We start from the raw sequence: 17179 nt of genomic DNA on the forward strand, positions 1-17179 counted from the left end.
GAGGTTTTCAAAATCTCTTATTGGTCCACTCATTACATTTAGTTTAATATTTTGGATATGAATTGGTTAAAATTTTGGGTATGAATTGGCTAATATTTTAGGTATGAATTGGTTAATATTTTGGGTTTGAAGTTGACTTGTACCAAAAGATAAAACCGAAGGCCATCCCAGCCGAGGCTTATAACACGTGTATGGCAAATAAGTTTAGACGTTGGCATGCTTGTATTGACCAATAAGCTTATTTTGAAGGCGATAAAAAAAGATTTGTCTTAAACTACGTCTAAATACGGTTTCCATGTCAGTCCGGATCAAATTTGATCAGCTAGTATTATTATTATATTTTACATGAAATAGACTTATTATGTATGTTATTATGTTTGCATGCTTCATGTATGCCGTGTACATACCTATATTCTCCCAAGCACGTACTGAATGTAGCACAATTCATTTTAGTTAGTGGCATTATTTTAAGCGTGACAGCGTTTTGCGTGTGAGGAATTAAGCAAAGGTTTAGTTAGATAATAATTGGCTAATTCTTATTTCAATGCTTATTAAAAAATAAATATTCTTAATAAGAGCATAATATAAAATATACCATCAAAATAATGTAAGAACGTCGAAAATTGTTGATTCATTCGATTAGTTGGAATGTTTTCGAATCCCCCAATTTCATTAATTTAGAGCGATACTACTTCAATACGATCAGTGGCTACTGAATTGTACCTCTAAAGGGTAAATTTTGGCGGGCTAGGAATGTAAGATTTTTTTGAAGTCTATTTATTTTTTTATTACCTTATTAAATTCTACAACTAGAATATTGTCCTAAATTTTCAAGTTGATCTGAGGAATAGTTTCGGAGGTCCAGCCTTGAGAACTTGTGCGCTCGAGACTAGCTAGGCTAAGTGCGCCGTCTTTAAACACGTTTTTCTCGAAACTGTGTTTTTGTGGTCAGCTAGCAAGATTTCTCGAAAACTACTCAACTGATCTTCATGAAATTTTACACAAGTCTGTGAGATTCAGTTCTTAAAGATTTGTACGAAGAATTTTTTTCTATTACAACTATTTGAAAGAAAGAAAAAAATTGTCGCGAAATTTTGACCGAAATTTTAATTTTTTTTTGTAAAAATGTCTGCCAAAAATCCAATTTTCAGTATTTTCCTTTGTTCAAGTTAAGGTTTTAACTAAAATACGTATTTTTCACTTTAGATGATCCTGTAAGGAGTTATCTTGCCAACGTGGGCGCATCTTTTTTCCGATGGGTCACCGGAAATGGCGTCGCAATGGCCGAGTTAAAAATATTTTTTTTAATTTTTTATATGAGAAAAAAATTGTTGAAAAAATGCTGTTTTTACCTGAGGAAACCCATGTAACCCCTTAACATCAATGTTTTCTCTTGATTTTGCAATGTTAATTTAATTATATTTTGTATTTTTGATATAATAACCGCCTTAGATTCGCCACTCTTCTGCTCGCTATCTTGACATCTGTTCTCTTATCAAGCAAAATTTACTTTTGAAAGCTATAACAAAAGTTATTCAGTTGAATTTAGTGTAAGAGAGTAATAGCTTATCAAATTGTTATACATTTTATTCTATCATTTCATAATTATGCCATTCTATTGCATTTATGCCAATTGTTTGTTCGATTCGCTACTATTTAAAATTTGACGAATTTGATACTAAGCACCTAATTTAATTAAAAGCGGGTTTTACTTTTCACTTTTCTCTATATCTCATTGCGATTTCTTCATTCTAAAGAGTAAAGGTAAAGAAATCTCGGACCTTGCTAATTACTTTTAGCCATAGCTTAACTGGCACTTCGACATTTTTCGAAGGTTTAACGATTATTTCGAAATTAGGATGACTTGCTAAGCAGCTTTAGTACAGTTAGCACAATTATAATAGCTCTCAAAATGTTTTAAAGCAAAAGCAAAGATTAGATGAAGCAGTTAGTTGAAGTTGCTGAATTTGAGAATGCCAATGCAAGCAATTTTCAAGTTAAAGCCCATAACAATCATTAACTAGTCATAAAGATCCGTAAAACTAACTAATAAAATATGAAAATATATTCTTTATGTATATATGTATGTTTTTAAATAAAAAATATTACAAATAGTCATCGCTGTGCGGCACTTACTTATTCTGCGGCCTACAACTATTTTGTCTTCAGTCTCTAGAGCTTCACTAATGCCAACTTCATTCTTTGCATAGATCTTGAATTGATATGCACGATCCTTTATCACCTCGCTAACGAGTATATTTGTAACGTTGCCGATCGTGCTGCCGAGCAGACGATATTCGGTTTCATGGAATTCTTTGATTTCGACAATGTATTCGATAATCCTTGAGCCGCCATCGCTTTCCGATGGTTCCCATGAGAGCGTAAATGCTGTATCTGTCATGCCGAAGACGTCTGTAGGACCACGTGGCGCTGATGGTTTTTCTGTGGCGTGACAAAAAAGATTATAATTTTTTGTAATTGTGCAACACAACTAAACTCTATAGATCTTTGAATATGAATATGATATAATTACTTACCGAATTTCTTGGTAATTGTCACCGGGTCACTCTCAACTGGTTCAGATTCACCGACCGGGTTCGCTGCTACGACTCTGAACATATACTGAGCGTTCATGGAAAGTTTTTGTATAGCATAGGAGTGTATGTCTTTTTCCAAATCGGCCACCTTCATCCACAGATTATTTTGCAAATCACATTTCTCCAGCACGTATTTATTCAACTCCAGACCACCATCATCGATTGGTGGCGTCCATGCTAGTGTGATTGCGTCCTTTTTCATTTCCTTAATTTCCAGCGATTGTGGTCGACTTGGCTTATCAATAACTTGTATTGTACACTCCGTTGTCGTCGTACCCGAAGTGTTGGTCGCTGTGATCTTATAACGCCCGGAATCTTCACGTGTCACCTTCTCGAGTGTATATGTTGAGGTGGTTTCTGTGGTTTCGATTTGCACACGTTCCGTTGTGGTTGTTTGTTCGATGGTCTCTCTATACCAAGTGGTTTTCGGTTGTGGATAACCACCTATCGTGGCCGGAATGTTCAAAGTGGTGCCAGCACGTATTTTCTGCGCAAGATACTTCTCATCGATATCGATGGTCGGTTTCTCCTGCAGTATAACTTTACATGAAGTCTCCACGCTGCCCATTTCATTTTCAGCTACGCATGTGTACGTCGCTTCAGTCTCAATTGTTGTCTTCTCGATTGTATACTTCGATACACGATTCTCATAGCGTATGCTCTTTGTGGTGATAATCTTACCATTCTTCTTCCACGTCACCTTAGGCTCTGGAATGCCACCGAATACGCAAGACAATGTAATCTCCTTGTTCAGCTCGGTTACGATGTCTTGTAGTGGTTCTTGTACTGTGGGTTTTTCCTTCTTCACCTCAGCCACAAGGCGTATGGGTGGTGAGAGTGGTGATGGCGGTGACGGTCCAACCTCATTTACAGCGATGGCACGGAATACATACTCCGTATCGATTTTCAGTTTGCTGATAGTGTATGTGGTGTCTTTGATTTTGCGTATCTCAATCCATCTGCGTATTTATATATAAAGAGTTTAATGTTTGTTCCCAATTAGCAATAAATTATTTTTAAATTACCTCTCCTCTTTCACGTCTTGATATTCCAAAATGTATTCTGTGATTTCACATTTGCCATCATCTTCAGGCGCCTTCCAGAAGAGTGTAATAGAATCGTGTGTGACCTCTAAAGGTTCCGGTGCACCAGGTGCCGTTGGTTTTCCTATAAAAAGTTTTTAAATCGTTAGTGTTGGATCAATTTTTTAGATAATTAAGTTCGATTAGGTTCAAAAATATCATTAAAAAAGAACATCAGAATTTCTATGCTTCCAAAAAACTGGGTCGTATATGATACGGAGATTCAAATCAAAAATATTGGATTTCAGAATATTTAAACCGCTCTTGAACAACTGACGTACTTCTTATATTTCTGATTTCAAGTTCCATGATGCCCCCGAATTTAGAAGCCAAACATTTTTCAAACTACTTTAAGTTCCAATAGTTCACTTTATTGCAGGACCATAAAAAAAAATTGAACACGTTTTTAATCTCAAATACTCACTCATTATGATCAAGTTAAGCGTGGCTTCCACTTCGCCAACTGGATTCTTCAGTCTTACAGTATATATACCTTCGTCATCGTCCACCACCTTCTTGATGGTAAGCGATGCCGATTGTTCATCTAATGTGGGTATTAAATGCTTATTCTTGACAACAACATTCTTTGTTGTACTCCATTCGGCATCTGGTTTTGGCGTGCCAGTAAATTTGACTGTCATCGTAACATCATCATTCTCCTTAACCTTAATCGTTTGGTCCTTGTCACTGGTGATGATGGGTAATGTTTGAATTTCCTCAACACACAATTTACTTGCTGTTGTTGCATTAGCAGCGGTACAACTAATCTCACCACTATCATCATCATCAGCATCGTGTATAACCAAACGTCTAACGGTACCCTCAACAAATACTTCATGCTTTTTGTTGGGTTTAATGGGTTTAGACTTTTTATACCAAGTAACCTCGACATCAGGTTGTGACAATTCAACTGTGAATTCGGCATCTGTACCCTTCGTGGCGATAGTCACATCAGGCAATGGCAATACAAAGTTCACCAACGGTTCCTCGACGATTAGTTGTGCCTTTGAAGTTTGTGGACCCACTTGTATGGTATACTCTCCGGCATCCGATGGTTTGGCCTCTACGATTCTTAGCGTTTGTTTCTTACCATCGATCGTTAGTTGCATGTGTCCGTTCAGAGGCAGCTCTTTGCCATCCTTAAACCATTTAACTAAAGCATCACCCTTGCTCAATTCAATTTCGAAACCGGTGTTCTCGCCTTGTGTTACGGTAACATCCTTCAATGGTTTCACAATTTCGGGCGGCAATTCAATGACTGTGAGTTCAGCGCTGCATTCCTGTTCGTCTAACTTACAGGTGTATTCGCCCTCATCGTGTATGGTGATGTCACGTATTATGAGTTTACGCACCTTACCCACGTTGACGAATTCTACATTCTTCTTTTCGGGTGTGATCTTTTCACCGTCCTTAAACCATACGACTTCAGCATTATCCGTGGATACTTCAACATCCAAAACTGCAGTCTCCTTTTCGGTTACTTCGTAGTCTTCGAGTATTTTTATGAATTCAGGTTTACGTGGCAAAACTTCAACTGTCGACTCGGTCTCCTTATTCTTAACTTTGCAAACATAAGTACCGCTATCACGCAAATTGGTATTACGTATAACTAGTTTATGTACTTTGCCATCTTCGACGACTACACGATGATCCATACCGCTGAGTTCTTTGCCATTGAAGAACCATTTTGTTGTGACCACATGTGAGGTTTCACACTCCAACGTGAGTGATTGTATTTCTTCGATAGTTATGGTTTTCTTAAGTTTCTTGGTGAACGTGACCTCATCAACCTCGACAATAACACGCGCTCCATGTGATGTCTTACCGATCGGATTGCTGGCGATACACTTGTAATCACCGGAATCTGTATCGGGGTTGGCGTCCTTGATAATGAGCTCAATATTCTCACCATCGTACATTTGTTGTATACGTTGCGACGGATAAAGTGGATTGTTATTGAAAAGCCATTGCACCTCAGGCACTGGATTACCGGTCACCTTAGCTGGCAAACGGATTGTGCCCTTTTGCGGCACAGATTGTTCCTCGAAACGTTCGACGAACAACGGTGGTTCGGCATTGCCGGAGGAAGGTTCTGTTTGGAGATTGGAGTACAGAAATTTTGTTTAGTAAATGGTAAAGTAAACTTTTATATTTATTGAAGGTTTAAGCTAAACATAAAACAATAAACAAAAATACTACCTTCAATAGTTAGGTTAGCCGTTGTTTCTACGCTGCCCAATGGATTCTCTGCCTTTACAGTATATTCACCACTTTCGGGCGCCTTCGGTGAGATCAAAGTCAAAGTATGTGTATCTTTGTCAGATTTAGTATTCTTTGTGATTGGTTTGCCATCTTTGTACCAGGTCACCTTAGGACGTGGATTGCCCACAATTTGTGTGGTTAAGACGACGCTCTCACCCTCACGCACAACAGTGTTACGTAGCGGTTCCAAAACTTGTGGTGGTTCTTTATCACCAGTGCGTACCTTCAAAACAATCGGCAGTCGTGATTCGCCTTCCCGATTGGTGGCAATCACCTCATAGGTACCTTCCTGATATTTCTTTACTTTCGTAATGTGTACAACACTACAATACATATGCATATCAGATTCGGTAACAACGCGTATATTTTTGGTTTCCTCAACATCGATTTCCTCGCCATTGAAGGTCCAAACAATATCAGGCTCGGGTACAGCCACCAAACGACATTCCAATATAACATTTGTATCTTCATCAACATATTGTGCTTTCGGTTTGCGTGAGAAGGTCGGTGGTATGCCTTCGAGTATATCGGCTAGTGAGGACTCACGTGACAGACTCTTACGCGATAAGCCCGTAGCATCGGAACCATGATCAGACAATGGTGTTTCAACAATCAGTTCCGTTGTGGATGATGTGAAACCGGCAGCATTTTTAGCCACACAAGTAAATTTACCAGCATCCTCTGGGAATACTTCGCGTATTATCAATGTAGCCACATTGTCATCATCATAGTACATTTGGAAGTCTTGGGAAGGCTTTATTATGGCAGTCTCACGGAACCAAGCGATTTGTGGACGCGGTATACCCTCAACTTTGCATTCAAATTGTACGGTATAACCATCAGGTGTTTGAATGGGTTGTAATTTTTCAATGAAACGTGGTGCCAAAGGTTTCTCTTCAGGTCCGGGACCTTCAAACATTGATGTGTTATAGAAGAAACAATAGAACAGAACACGTTGTGTTAGACATAAAGTAAACAAGACACATTCTTACCAAATTTTACAAAAACAATGAACGATATTCACGTACGTTAAGAATTAGGTACATTAATGGCTATACAGGGTGAGAAAAATTGATGTTTTCGAAATTAATAAATCTTTAATGCCAATTAGGTTTTATTTATTTGTATTGAATGCGGTTCGCTTAGGAGTTTGTTTATATTTTTATGCTGGTTTTACATATGTATATACTAGTTTTTGTCACCCTGTATGCCATATATTTTCAAACAATTATAGTCCTCTTTCCATTATAATATATGTAATAGGAGGAGCTTACGTTCAAACACTGGCAGCTTGTCGATTTTCTCGTGTAATTTCTTCTGTACATAATGTTGGTATTCGACTGGTTCCATAAGATATTGTGCAGGTACCCAGCCCTCCTCTTCGGTTATGTTCTTCTTCACATACCACCATTCTGAGCTGTGCCGTCCGATGACATAAACCTTTTCACCCTCGACCAAATTGATTGCCTCGTCGTTGTCGGCGATATAATTGCAAATGGAGTACATGGCATTCTCGTCATCGGTTTCTGAAAGGAAGGTACACTCGTTAGTTACCAAGGCTTCCAAGTTATACACCGATTCAAAAACTTACCTTCAATATTCATTTCGCGTGTGATATTTAATGAAGCGCCCTCTGTTGGTGGGAAAAAGTAAACAAGAAAAGTTAAAATTAATGCCAAATGGAGAGTAGTTCCATCATTTTTGACAAGTGAAATGTTAATGGTGCAACAAATATTGATTATGAGTACATTGAGCATGGAGAGACATAGATGTATGCATTAAAAGCCATTACCTCACATTACTAACGCTGTTATCATATAAGCCTGCTAAATTAAATTTACGCATTTGAAGATAAAGAATAATATTAAATATTTATTGCCAAGCAGTTAAATGATCAAATGCGATGTATATACTATAATTCAGGTGCTATCATATATCTCTTATAATAAAAGGTTTCGTATTACTGACCTTCGTTGAAAATCTGTTGCACAACCTTTCGTTTCTTTTTGAATGTGAACGAGTCCTCATCGTACGTTACCGAATCGCTTTTCGGACGACGAATTCCAATCAAGAATTGCTCCTCTTCCACATCTTGTATCGAATATCTGGGTTTAGCTAATTTTGGTTTAATCGTGAAATCGAAATCGTCAGGTGGCAATTCTTCCACTTGATATTCTTCGGGTTCTTCCACATCGTACATGGTATCTTCAATACTACTATCATCGCGTATCTCTTCAATAATAGGGCCTTCATCATCATCATAATCTTCAAAGACCTTGACTTTAACCTCATCAGCCGCTTCAGAGTATGTCTTAGTTATCGGTTTCTTTAACTTAACTTTGCCGGACATTGAGATCTCTTCCTCAGCATATTGATCTAATGCAATATTGAATTCTTGATCGACATCTTCTTTAGTTTTTGTCGTTTTAGGACGGAATGTAACATTTTCGACATCGGTAAATTCGGGTATTTCTACACCCTTCTTGCGACGTCTCAATTTCTTAACCGTATATTCTTGTTCGTTTTCTTCGGTTATTTCCAATGGTTTTGGTTTTGGCCCTTTTTCGACGATAAATTCTTCGATATCTTCACCCTCTTCGTATTCCTCTTCCCGTTTGATAGAAAGTTCTGCACCAGCTTCGTCGAATACCATTGGTCGTGAAGGACGTTTCTTTAAAACTGTTGCTTCTTCTGCCACACCTTCGTTTATGCGCCTAGGTTTCTTCAAAGACAAACTAAATTCTTGTTCGTCATGTTCTTCAACGGTTGGTTCGAATGGTTTCTTCGGTTTTCTGCGCATAACGACAGCTTCCTCGACAATTTCTTCTTCCTCAATTTCAACTGGACGTTCTTCGATGACTTCTTTGGTTATTTTCAGTTCATCAGCCGCCTCTTCGACAACTGGCTTGGGCTTCTTCTTCTTTTTCAGCGCAACTGTTTCGTCCGTTGTTTCTTCTGTTGTTTTCTTTTGTTTAGGCAATTGCACGTCGACTGCGAACTCCTCAGTTTCAACTTGTTTAGGTTTCTTCGGCTTGAGCACAACGTCAACTTGCACATCATCTGGAATTTCTTCTGGCACAGGTTTCTTCAATTTCACTTCAACCTCTTCAGTTTCTTCTGTATGTTTTGGTTTTTTAGGCACAAATACCTCTTCGATCTCTTCTATTTCTTCAACAACAGGTTCGGGTACAACTTCTTCCTCAACTTGTACTGTAAACTCGGTTGTCGCTTCTTCCTTAGGTTTCTTTTGCTTCTTCTTTACAACCTTCAGTTCTTCCTCCACTTCTTCGACCTTCTTTTTAGGTTTCAATGTTACTTCCGCTTCAGGTTCTTCAACTACTTCCGGTTTAATTGGTTTCTTCTTTGGCAACGCAACTTCCTCCTCGGCAATTTGTTCGGGTTGTGGTTCAGTTTCTTTAATTTTGAACTCATATTCTTTTGGCTTCTCTTCAGGTTTTTCTTCCTTAGGCACTATCACTTCTTCTATTTCTTCCACCTCTTCCACTTGTACTAGTTCTTGTGGTACTTCCTCTTCAATTGTAACCTTCAGTTCAGCCGCAGCTTCTTCTGGTTTTGGTTCTTTTTTCGGTTTCTTCTTAATTTTAATTTCCTCCTGAACCTCCTCAATTGGTTTCTTTGTTGTCAATTTAACCTCGGTCTCCGGTTCTTCTGTGACTTGAGGAGTTGGTTTCTTTTTCTTCGGTAGTGTTATTTGCTCCTCAGAAACTTCTTCTTTTGGTTTTTCAGATTCAGTAACCTTGAACTCATATTCCTTTGGTTTCGGTTCTTCTGGCTTCGGTTCTTCAGGTTTCGTTTGGATTTCTTCCGCTTCTTCAATTTCTTCAACCACTTCAGGAGCGGCAGGTACCTCTTCCACAACAGTCACCTTGAGTTCGGCCTGAGCTTCTTCAACTTTAGGTTCCTTTTTGGGTTTCTTCTTAATTTTGATTTCTTCCTGCACTTCCTCTGTTGGTTTGGTTGTTGTCAATGTAACCTCTGCTTCTGGTTCTTCGGTTACTAGAGGTGTGGGTTTCTTTTTCTTCGGAAGTGTTATTTGTTCCTCAGATACTTCTTCCTTTGGCTTTTCAGTTTCTGTTACCTTAAATTCGTATTCCTTTGGTTTCTCTTCCTCCGGTTTTTGTTGAATTTCTTCCACTTCCTCAATTTCTTCAACCACTTCAGGTGCAGCAGGTACCTCTTCCACAACAGTCACCTTGAGCTCGGCCTGAGCTTCCTCAACTTTAGGCTCCTTTTTGGGTTTCTTTTTAATTTTGATTTCTTCCTCCACTACCTCTATTGGTTTGGTTGTTGTCAATGTAACCTCTGCTTCTGGTTCTTCAGTTACTTGAGGTGTGGGTTTCTTTTTCTTCGGAAGTATTATTTGTTCCTCAGATACTTCTTCCTTTGGTTTTTCAGTTTCTGTTACCTTAAATTCATATTCCTTTGGTTTCTCTTCCTCCGGTTTTTGTTGAATTTCTTCCACTTCCTCAATTTCTTCAACCACTTCAGGTGCAGTAGGTACCTCTTCCACAACAGTCACCTTGAGCTCGGCCTGAGCTTCTTCAACTTTAGGTTCCTTTTTGGGTTTCTTCTTAATTTTGATTTCTTCCTGTACTTCCTCTGTTGGTTTCGTTGTTGTCAATGTAACCTTTGCCTCTGGTTCTTCAGTTACTTGAGCTGTGGGTTTCTTTTTCTTCGGAAGTGTTATTTGTTCTTCAGAAACTTCTTCCTTTGGTTTTTCAACCTTACTTTCCTTAATCTGAATTTCATATTCCTTTACTAATTCTTCTTCAATCACTTGAGGTGTGGGCTTAACTTCTTCTTCCTCCACAATTTGCTCTTCTACAGCAGGAACAGCTGGCACCTCTTCAATAACACTGACCTTAAGTTCAACTTCTGCCACTTCTTCTGTTGGCTTCTTCTTTGGTTTCTTTTTGATTTTAATTTCTTCTTGAACCTCTTTAACAGGTTCTACTGTTGTCAGCTTAACTTCAACTTCTGGCTCTTCTTGAACTTGTGGAACGGGCTTCTTCTTCTTCTGTGGAAGAGTAACCTCTTCTGCAGTAACTTCTTCCTTTGGTTTTTCAGCCTCACTTTCTGTTACCTTAAACTCATATTCCTTTGGCTTTTCTTCTTCAACAATTTCAGGTACAGGTTGTACTTCTTCCACTACTTCCACAACTTCTTCGATTTCTGGAACAACAGGTGTTTCTTCTACCACCGTTACCTTAAGTTCAGCTGTAACTTCTTCTTCGGCTGCCTTCTTCTTAGGCTTCTTTTTGATCTTAACCTCTTCTTGCACTTCTTCCACCGGTTTCGTTGTTGTCAATGTAACCTTTGCTTCTGGCTCTTCTGTAACTTTAGGCGTTGGTTTTTTCTTCTTTGGTATGGTAATTTGTTCTTCAATGGTTTCTTCTTTAGCTTCTGTTTCTGTAACTTGAATCTCAAATGCTTTCGGTTGTTCTTTTACTTGCTCTTCAATTTGGACTGGAGCGCTTATTTCTGGCTGCGCTTCTTCTTCAACAGGTTTTGGTACTTCTTCTACTACATCGACCTTGAGCTCTTCTTTAGTTTCCTTCGGTTTTTTAACCTTTTTCTTAACCACAGATACCTCTTTAGTTATTTCCTCTTTCGGAGTAGTTGTAATAACTTTTACCTCTTGTAATGGCGCTTCTTCGACTGTTTCCTCTTGTTCTTGTGGGATCTCGATTTCTTCAACTGGTACTGGTTCAGGTTTTTCTGGCATAGACTCCTTAACACCAATAACATATTCTTTGGGCTTTTCTTCGGTCACAATTTTTTCAGGAACGGTAACTATCTCTTTTACTTCCTCCACAACTGGCGTGGGTTCTTCTGGAATTTCCTCGGTGACTTTTACTTTTAATTCAACTTCTTGCGTCTCTGCTGGCTTCTTTTTGGACTTTTTGGTCTTTATCTTAGCTTCCTCCACGACTTCTTCTACTGGTTTACTTTCTTTGACAACAAACTCAGCTTCAGGTTCTTCTCTTGGCTTCTCAGCGATTACTTTTTCCTTAACCGTGAATTCAGGCTGCGAAATTTCTTCTTCAACTTGAGATTCGACAATGCCAAATTGGTATTCTTTAGGCGCTTCCTCCTTAGCAGGCACTTCTGTGATAACTGTTACCTCTTCTATAGCTTGCTCCAAAATTTCTTCCTTTGGAATTTCCGTTTCAATAATCTTAATTTCATGAACGGCAGATGCTTCTTCTTTAGTCTTAGGTTTCTTTGGCTTCTTCTTTATTTCCACTTGTGTTTCAACTTCTTCCACAGGTTTTGGTTCGGTTAAAACTACGGAAGCTTCAAATTCTTCAGGAGCCTGTTTCTTTGGTTTCTTCTTGATTGAGAAGATTGCGCCATCTGGTTGATCATCTTCTTCAACTACTGGTGCAGCTACTTCTTCCACTATTCCAACTTCATATTCTTTGGGGGTATCTGCTACCTTCACCTTTTTAGGCTTTTTCTCTTTAACTTCAACTTCTTTAACTTCTTCTATGGGCTGTGGAATCTGAGCTTCTATATCTGTTGTAGTAATTTCGTATGTTGGGAAATCTTCTACAATTTCCTCCTCTACTGGTTTAGGTATTTCAATTTCCTCTTGTATTTCTTCAACCGGTTGCTCAGGCACTTCTTCAGCCTCTGTTTCAGTTATTTTAAATTTGTAGCTCTTTGGTTTCTTCTTTTTAATAACTTCTTCAACGACAACATCTTCAACCTTTTCTATTTCTGTTATTTCCTCCTTGACGTCCTCGATGAGAGGTACCTCTTCAACTTCAGTTACTTCCTCAGGTTTCTTAGCTGGCTTCTTCTTTTTCACAGTGACCTTCGCAACTGGTTCTTCAGGTATGTCAACTACTTCCTTAACTTCCACTACCGCTTCTTCAATAATTTCTTCTTCTGGCTGCTTAGGCTGAGTTGAAATTACTTCCTCCACTGCTGGAACTTCCTCTACTTTGGGTTCCGTAACCGTGTGCTCATATTCTTCCGGCTTTTGTGGTTTTGGCTTCTTCTTGCGTGTAACCACCCTTTCTTCAACCACTTCTTCTACAGTAACCTCCTTTTGATCGTAATCAATAACACGTACTTTATGCTCTTCTGGCACTTCCTCGGGCTCAATGACAGTGGTTGTAATTTTATACTCAACTGGTGTTTCTTCTATGATTTCTTCTGCAGGAACTTCTTCAACTACTTGTACTTCAGCCACTGGTACCTCTTTAGGTTTCTTCTTTTTAATCTTGATTTCAGCAGATTTTTCTTCAGCTGGTTGCTCTGGTACAATTACTTGTTCCTCGGTAACTGAGATTTCAAATTGTTCCTCTGGTTTCTCCTCAACAGCTTCTTCCTCCTTTTGCTGTGGTTTCTTTGCTTTCGGCTTCTTTTTCTTCTCAATTTTTTCCTCAGCTTCGATTGTAGGCACTTTTTCAACTTCCTCTTCGATAGGTACTACCTTAGCCTCCTCTTCGGTTGCTGGTACTACCTTTTCCTTTTTAACTGGTTTTAGTTTGACTTCTTCCTTTGTTTCTTCCGGTGTTTTGCTCTCTGGAATGCGGAATTTAACCTCCTCTTCAGGTGCCTCTTCTTGTTCTTTAGGCACCCCGGGCACGATTTGGGTTATATTTACTTCTGGCTCAGGTTTTGGTTTGGGTTTAGGCTTATGCTTTTGTTTGGGCTCCTTCTTGCTTGGTTTCGGTTCTTCAGGAAATTCGATGGGTTCTATTTCCTCCTTTTCGTATTCTGGATGTTCAAAGTCGGTTGGCTCAAATGGCTGCAATTCATAAGTGGGCTGTTTTGCAGTTTCTTCAACCACTGTAACTGTTGCCACTTCCTTCTTTTTGGTAACATCTTCTTCGACAACTTCAGCCTCTTTGGGTTTCTCAGGTGTCTTTTTCAATGTTACACTCTCAGGCTGTTCCTCAACAATGGGCTTCTTCTTACCTTTACCTATCTTTAGTTTAACTTCTTGTGGCTTTTCTTCTGGCTTTGGTGCCTTTTCAGGTTTCTGATAAGGTGTCGGTTCTTCTGCTTCCTCTTCACTGCTCACATATTTCTCATATGTCTCCAACTGTGGTCTTTCCAAATCATCTTTAATTGGCTTCAATTTCTTTACCTTACGTGGCTTGAACTTCAAAACTTCCTCAGCTTCCTCAATATTTCGCGTAAGCTCACCACTTTCCCGTGTCGCCCCGATTTCCGTTATTTTCGGTATCAATACTTCTGGCGGATATGTAACCACCTCCATACGACTCTTCAGCTTAAATTTAGGCAATTGCACGGTCTGTTCTTCGGCTACCTTTGGCTTGCGTTTAGTTGGCTTCAACTTAATAGATTGTGGCACCTCTGCTGCCTCCACAATAACCAATTTCGTTGGTTTCTGCTCTTCACGTATGATTTTCTGTGGCTCAATATTGGCAAATTCGGCCTTAACCTTTTCTGGCCTCTCAAACTCGAATTTCTCATATTTCTCAAGTTCGGTTTTTTCAATCTCCTGTTCCAATAGTTTTTGTATGATGAGATCATGCTCGTCGATTTTTTTCTTCGTAGTCTTCTTCTTCTTTCTAGGTTTCTCCGGCTCACCCACAGTGGGCACTTCTACTTCCTCCTCCTCTGGCTGCTCCTCTTCTATCACTTCAATCGGATGGGAATCCGCTACCTCGGGCACTTCTTCGATGATCCTCACCTGTAATGGACGTTCCTCTTCTTCTTCTTCTTCGATTATCGTTGGCTCCTGCTCCACAATGCTGAATTCGTAATCCTTATGTACCACTGTTTCTTCTCCTAATATATAAAACATATTATATGAGTACAAAGACGGAAATAAAACAATATTTTTGGAAAAAACGATTTTTTTGTTCTTTATCCTTGTGGATAGGCTTTTGACATATATACAGCAAAATATTACTAATGTATAGTATTGGATATTTTTTCATTTTTTAGCTAATGTATAACGAGGAAAACGAAGCTGGACGGACAAGAGAGGTACAAATGCAGTACAGAAATTCGAAAAGTGGCAATTAATTTAGGGAGGAAAAGTAGTATTGTTTTTGTTTTTTTTATAATACTTAAATTTTCAACCATTATAACAGTATTAATAAGATAAAAGAACACATAAGTCGGCTAAAAACTAATTTCTTAAAGACAAACACAATTTTTTTGTAAAGGTTTTGAGTTTTTTTAGGACAAAACGAAAATAAGCGGACGAACACTATAATAAATACGGGGAAAGAAAAAGTGCAGTTGACAGTTGGTGCAGTTGGCAGAAAAGTGTTACAAGTAGAGTCTGGTTATAATATAATTGGAAAGTGATAATTTATAGATAAAGAAGAAACATATTTAGAGGTTAAGGCATAAATGTATTAGATATGGCGCATAGCTTTTTAGAAAAATATAATTTCAAAATTTTATCCAAATTTCTGGTATTTTGGGTCTTTTATTTTTTATTAAATGGAATGTAATTTTAATTTAGGTCTTTTTGACTTTCTAATTTTTGTTTTTGTTTTGATTTTTTAGTCTATTTTGAATTTATGAATATTATGATTATAATATTTTTTTAGCCGAAATTAAATTTTTTTGTTTAAAATTTATTGTGTATATATTTTTAATTTTTTTCAGATTTCTATTATTTTTCAAAATTTAAATTTTTAAAATTTAAAAATTTTTTAATTTAGGTGTTTTGAATTTCTGAACCGTTTTTGATTTGTTAGTCTATCTTATTTATTAAAATATTTTTTTTTTATTTTTTATTTATCCGACAGTTAATTTTTTTGCCTTAAAATTCATTATGTTTGAATTATTTTCCGATATTTATAAGTTTTAAAATTTTTTTTTACTTTTCGAAGGTTTTATGATTTTTTTAGTTTTTTGTTATATATTTTATTTTAAAATAATATTATTTTATATCATTTTATTTTTTATTATACTTCATAATTTTAATTTAGGTTTTTTTGACTTTCTCAACCTTTTCTGACTATTAAATCTATTTTGGATTTATTACTATTATGTATTAAAATATTGTTATGTATTAAAATATTTTTATTTTCTGATATTTTCGGACTTTTTTGTTTAAAGTTTATTATGCATATATTTCTTAATTTCTTTCTGTTTTTAATATTTTTTCAAAAAATAGTTTTTATTTACTTTTCGAACTTTTCATGATTTGTTTAGTTTTTTGTTATTATTATTAAATATTTTTATATTTTTTTATTCGAAAGCTAGTATTTTTTGTTGAAAATTTATTATACACTGATGTTTATATTTCCTTTTACAATTTATTCAAATATTTAAGCATTCAAAATAAAAATATTGTATTTTTAATTTTCTGACTTAAGGTTTTTTATGTGTTGTTTTTACTTCCTGCGTGAATTTTTTGGAATGTTATTTAAAAGTTAAAAAAAAAAGTTACATTTTATGTAAATTTTGGTAGATTAAAATTTTTTTTTGAAATGTTTTTTTTTCTTCTGATACAATAATATTAAATTTTTATATTATCAATATATTTTTTAACCCAAAATGTAATATAATTTTTGAATGTTTATAGATATACGTTTGTTTACTTTATTATTAAAAGTTATTATATGTTATTTAATTATTAATATATTTTTATATTTTGTAAATTAATGATGTTTTTTTGATGAATTTTTATAATTAGAACAAAAGAATAAAAAAAAAGACATAATATGTCAGTTATAAAAAAAAACTAAAAATATTTTTCTGTTTTAGGCTTCATAAAAATTTATGTCAATACAAATTTTTCATTTATAAAATGATTTTAAAATTTAAATTAAAAAAATATATTTGTTTAGTATAATATTTATTAAACAATATATTTTTGTTTACTTATTTCTTCTTCTTTTTCGGTTTACTTATTTATTTTATTTATGTATATATTTTAATTTTTTTCTGATTTGTATTATTTTTCAAAATTAAAATTTTGAAAATTTAGAAATTTTTTAATTTAGGTTTTTTGAATTTCTGAACAGTTTTTGATTTGTTAGTCTACCTTATTTATGAATGTTATCTTTTAAATATTAAATAAATTCTATATAAAATATTTTTTTTTTTACATTTATACGGTATATTTATAGCTTTATATTTTGTATTTGATTAATAAATATCTCTAAAATTAAATCGTGATTATTTTTCAAATTTATCGGAATAAAAAAATTTATTTATATTTTAAGTGTAATTTGGCACACTTTAAAATATAAAATTTTTACTCTGAGA

General features: G+C 36.1%; 1 protein-coding gene across 4 annotated transcripts in view; it reads right to left on the minus strand.

The window, feature by feature from the left end:
- LOC120778786 (titin) overlaps positions 1-17179 on the minus strand; it is a 107084-nt gene that overhangs the window by 2464 nt on the left and 87441 nt on the right. The window contains exons 24-32 of one of the 4 annotated variants that reach the window (XM_040110773.1): positions 7910-14734; positions 7533-7574; positions 7216-7467; positions 5879-6850; positions 4104-5771; positions 3623-3764; positions 2538-3556; positions 2137-2442; positions 408-428 (exon numbers count right to left, since the gene is read on the minus strand). In XM_040110773.1, coding sequence (XP_039966707.1) covers positions 408-428; positions 2137-2442; positions 2538-3556; positions 3623-3764; positions 4104-5771; positions 5879-6850; positions 7216-7467; positions 7533-7574; positions 7910-14734 — 11247 coding nt within the window. The remainder of the gene's footprint in view (positions 1-407; positions 429-2136; positions 2443-2537; positions 3557-3622; positions 3765-4103; positions 5772-5878; positions 6851-7215; positions 7468-7532; positions 7575-7909; positions 14735-17179) is intronic. The other 3 variants (XM_040110776.1, XM_040110774.1, XM_040110777.1) reach the window with 3 other exon arrangements.

The sequence above is a fragment of the Bactrocera tryoni genome, chromosome 5 (assembly GCF_016617805.1).
Source record: "Bactrocera tryoni isolate S06 chromosome 5, CSIRO_BtryS06_freeze2, whole genome shotgun sequence".
In the NCBI taxonomy this organism is placed as follows: Eukaryota; Metazoa; Arthropoda; class Insecta; order Diptera; family Tephritidae; genus Bactrocera; species Bactrocera tryoni.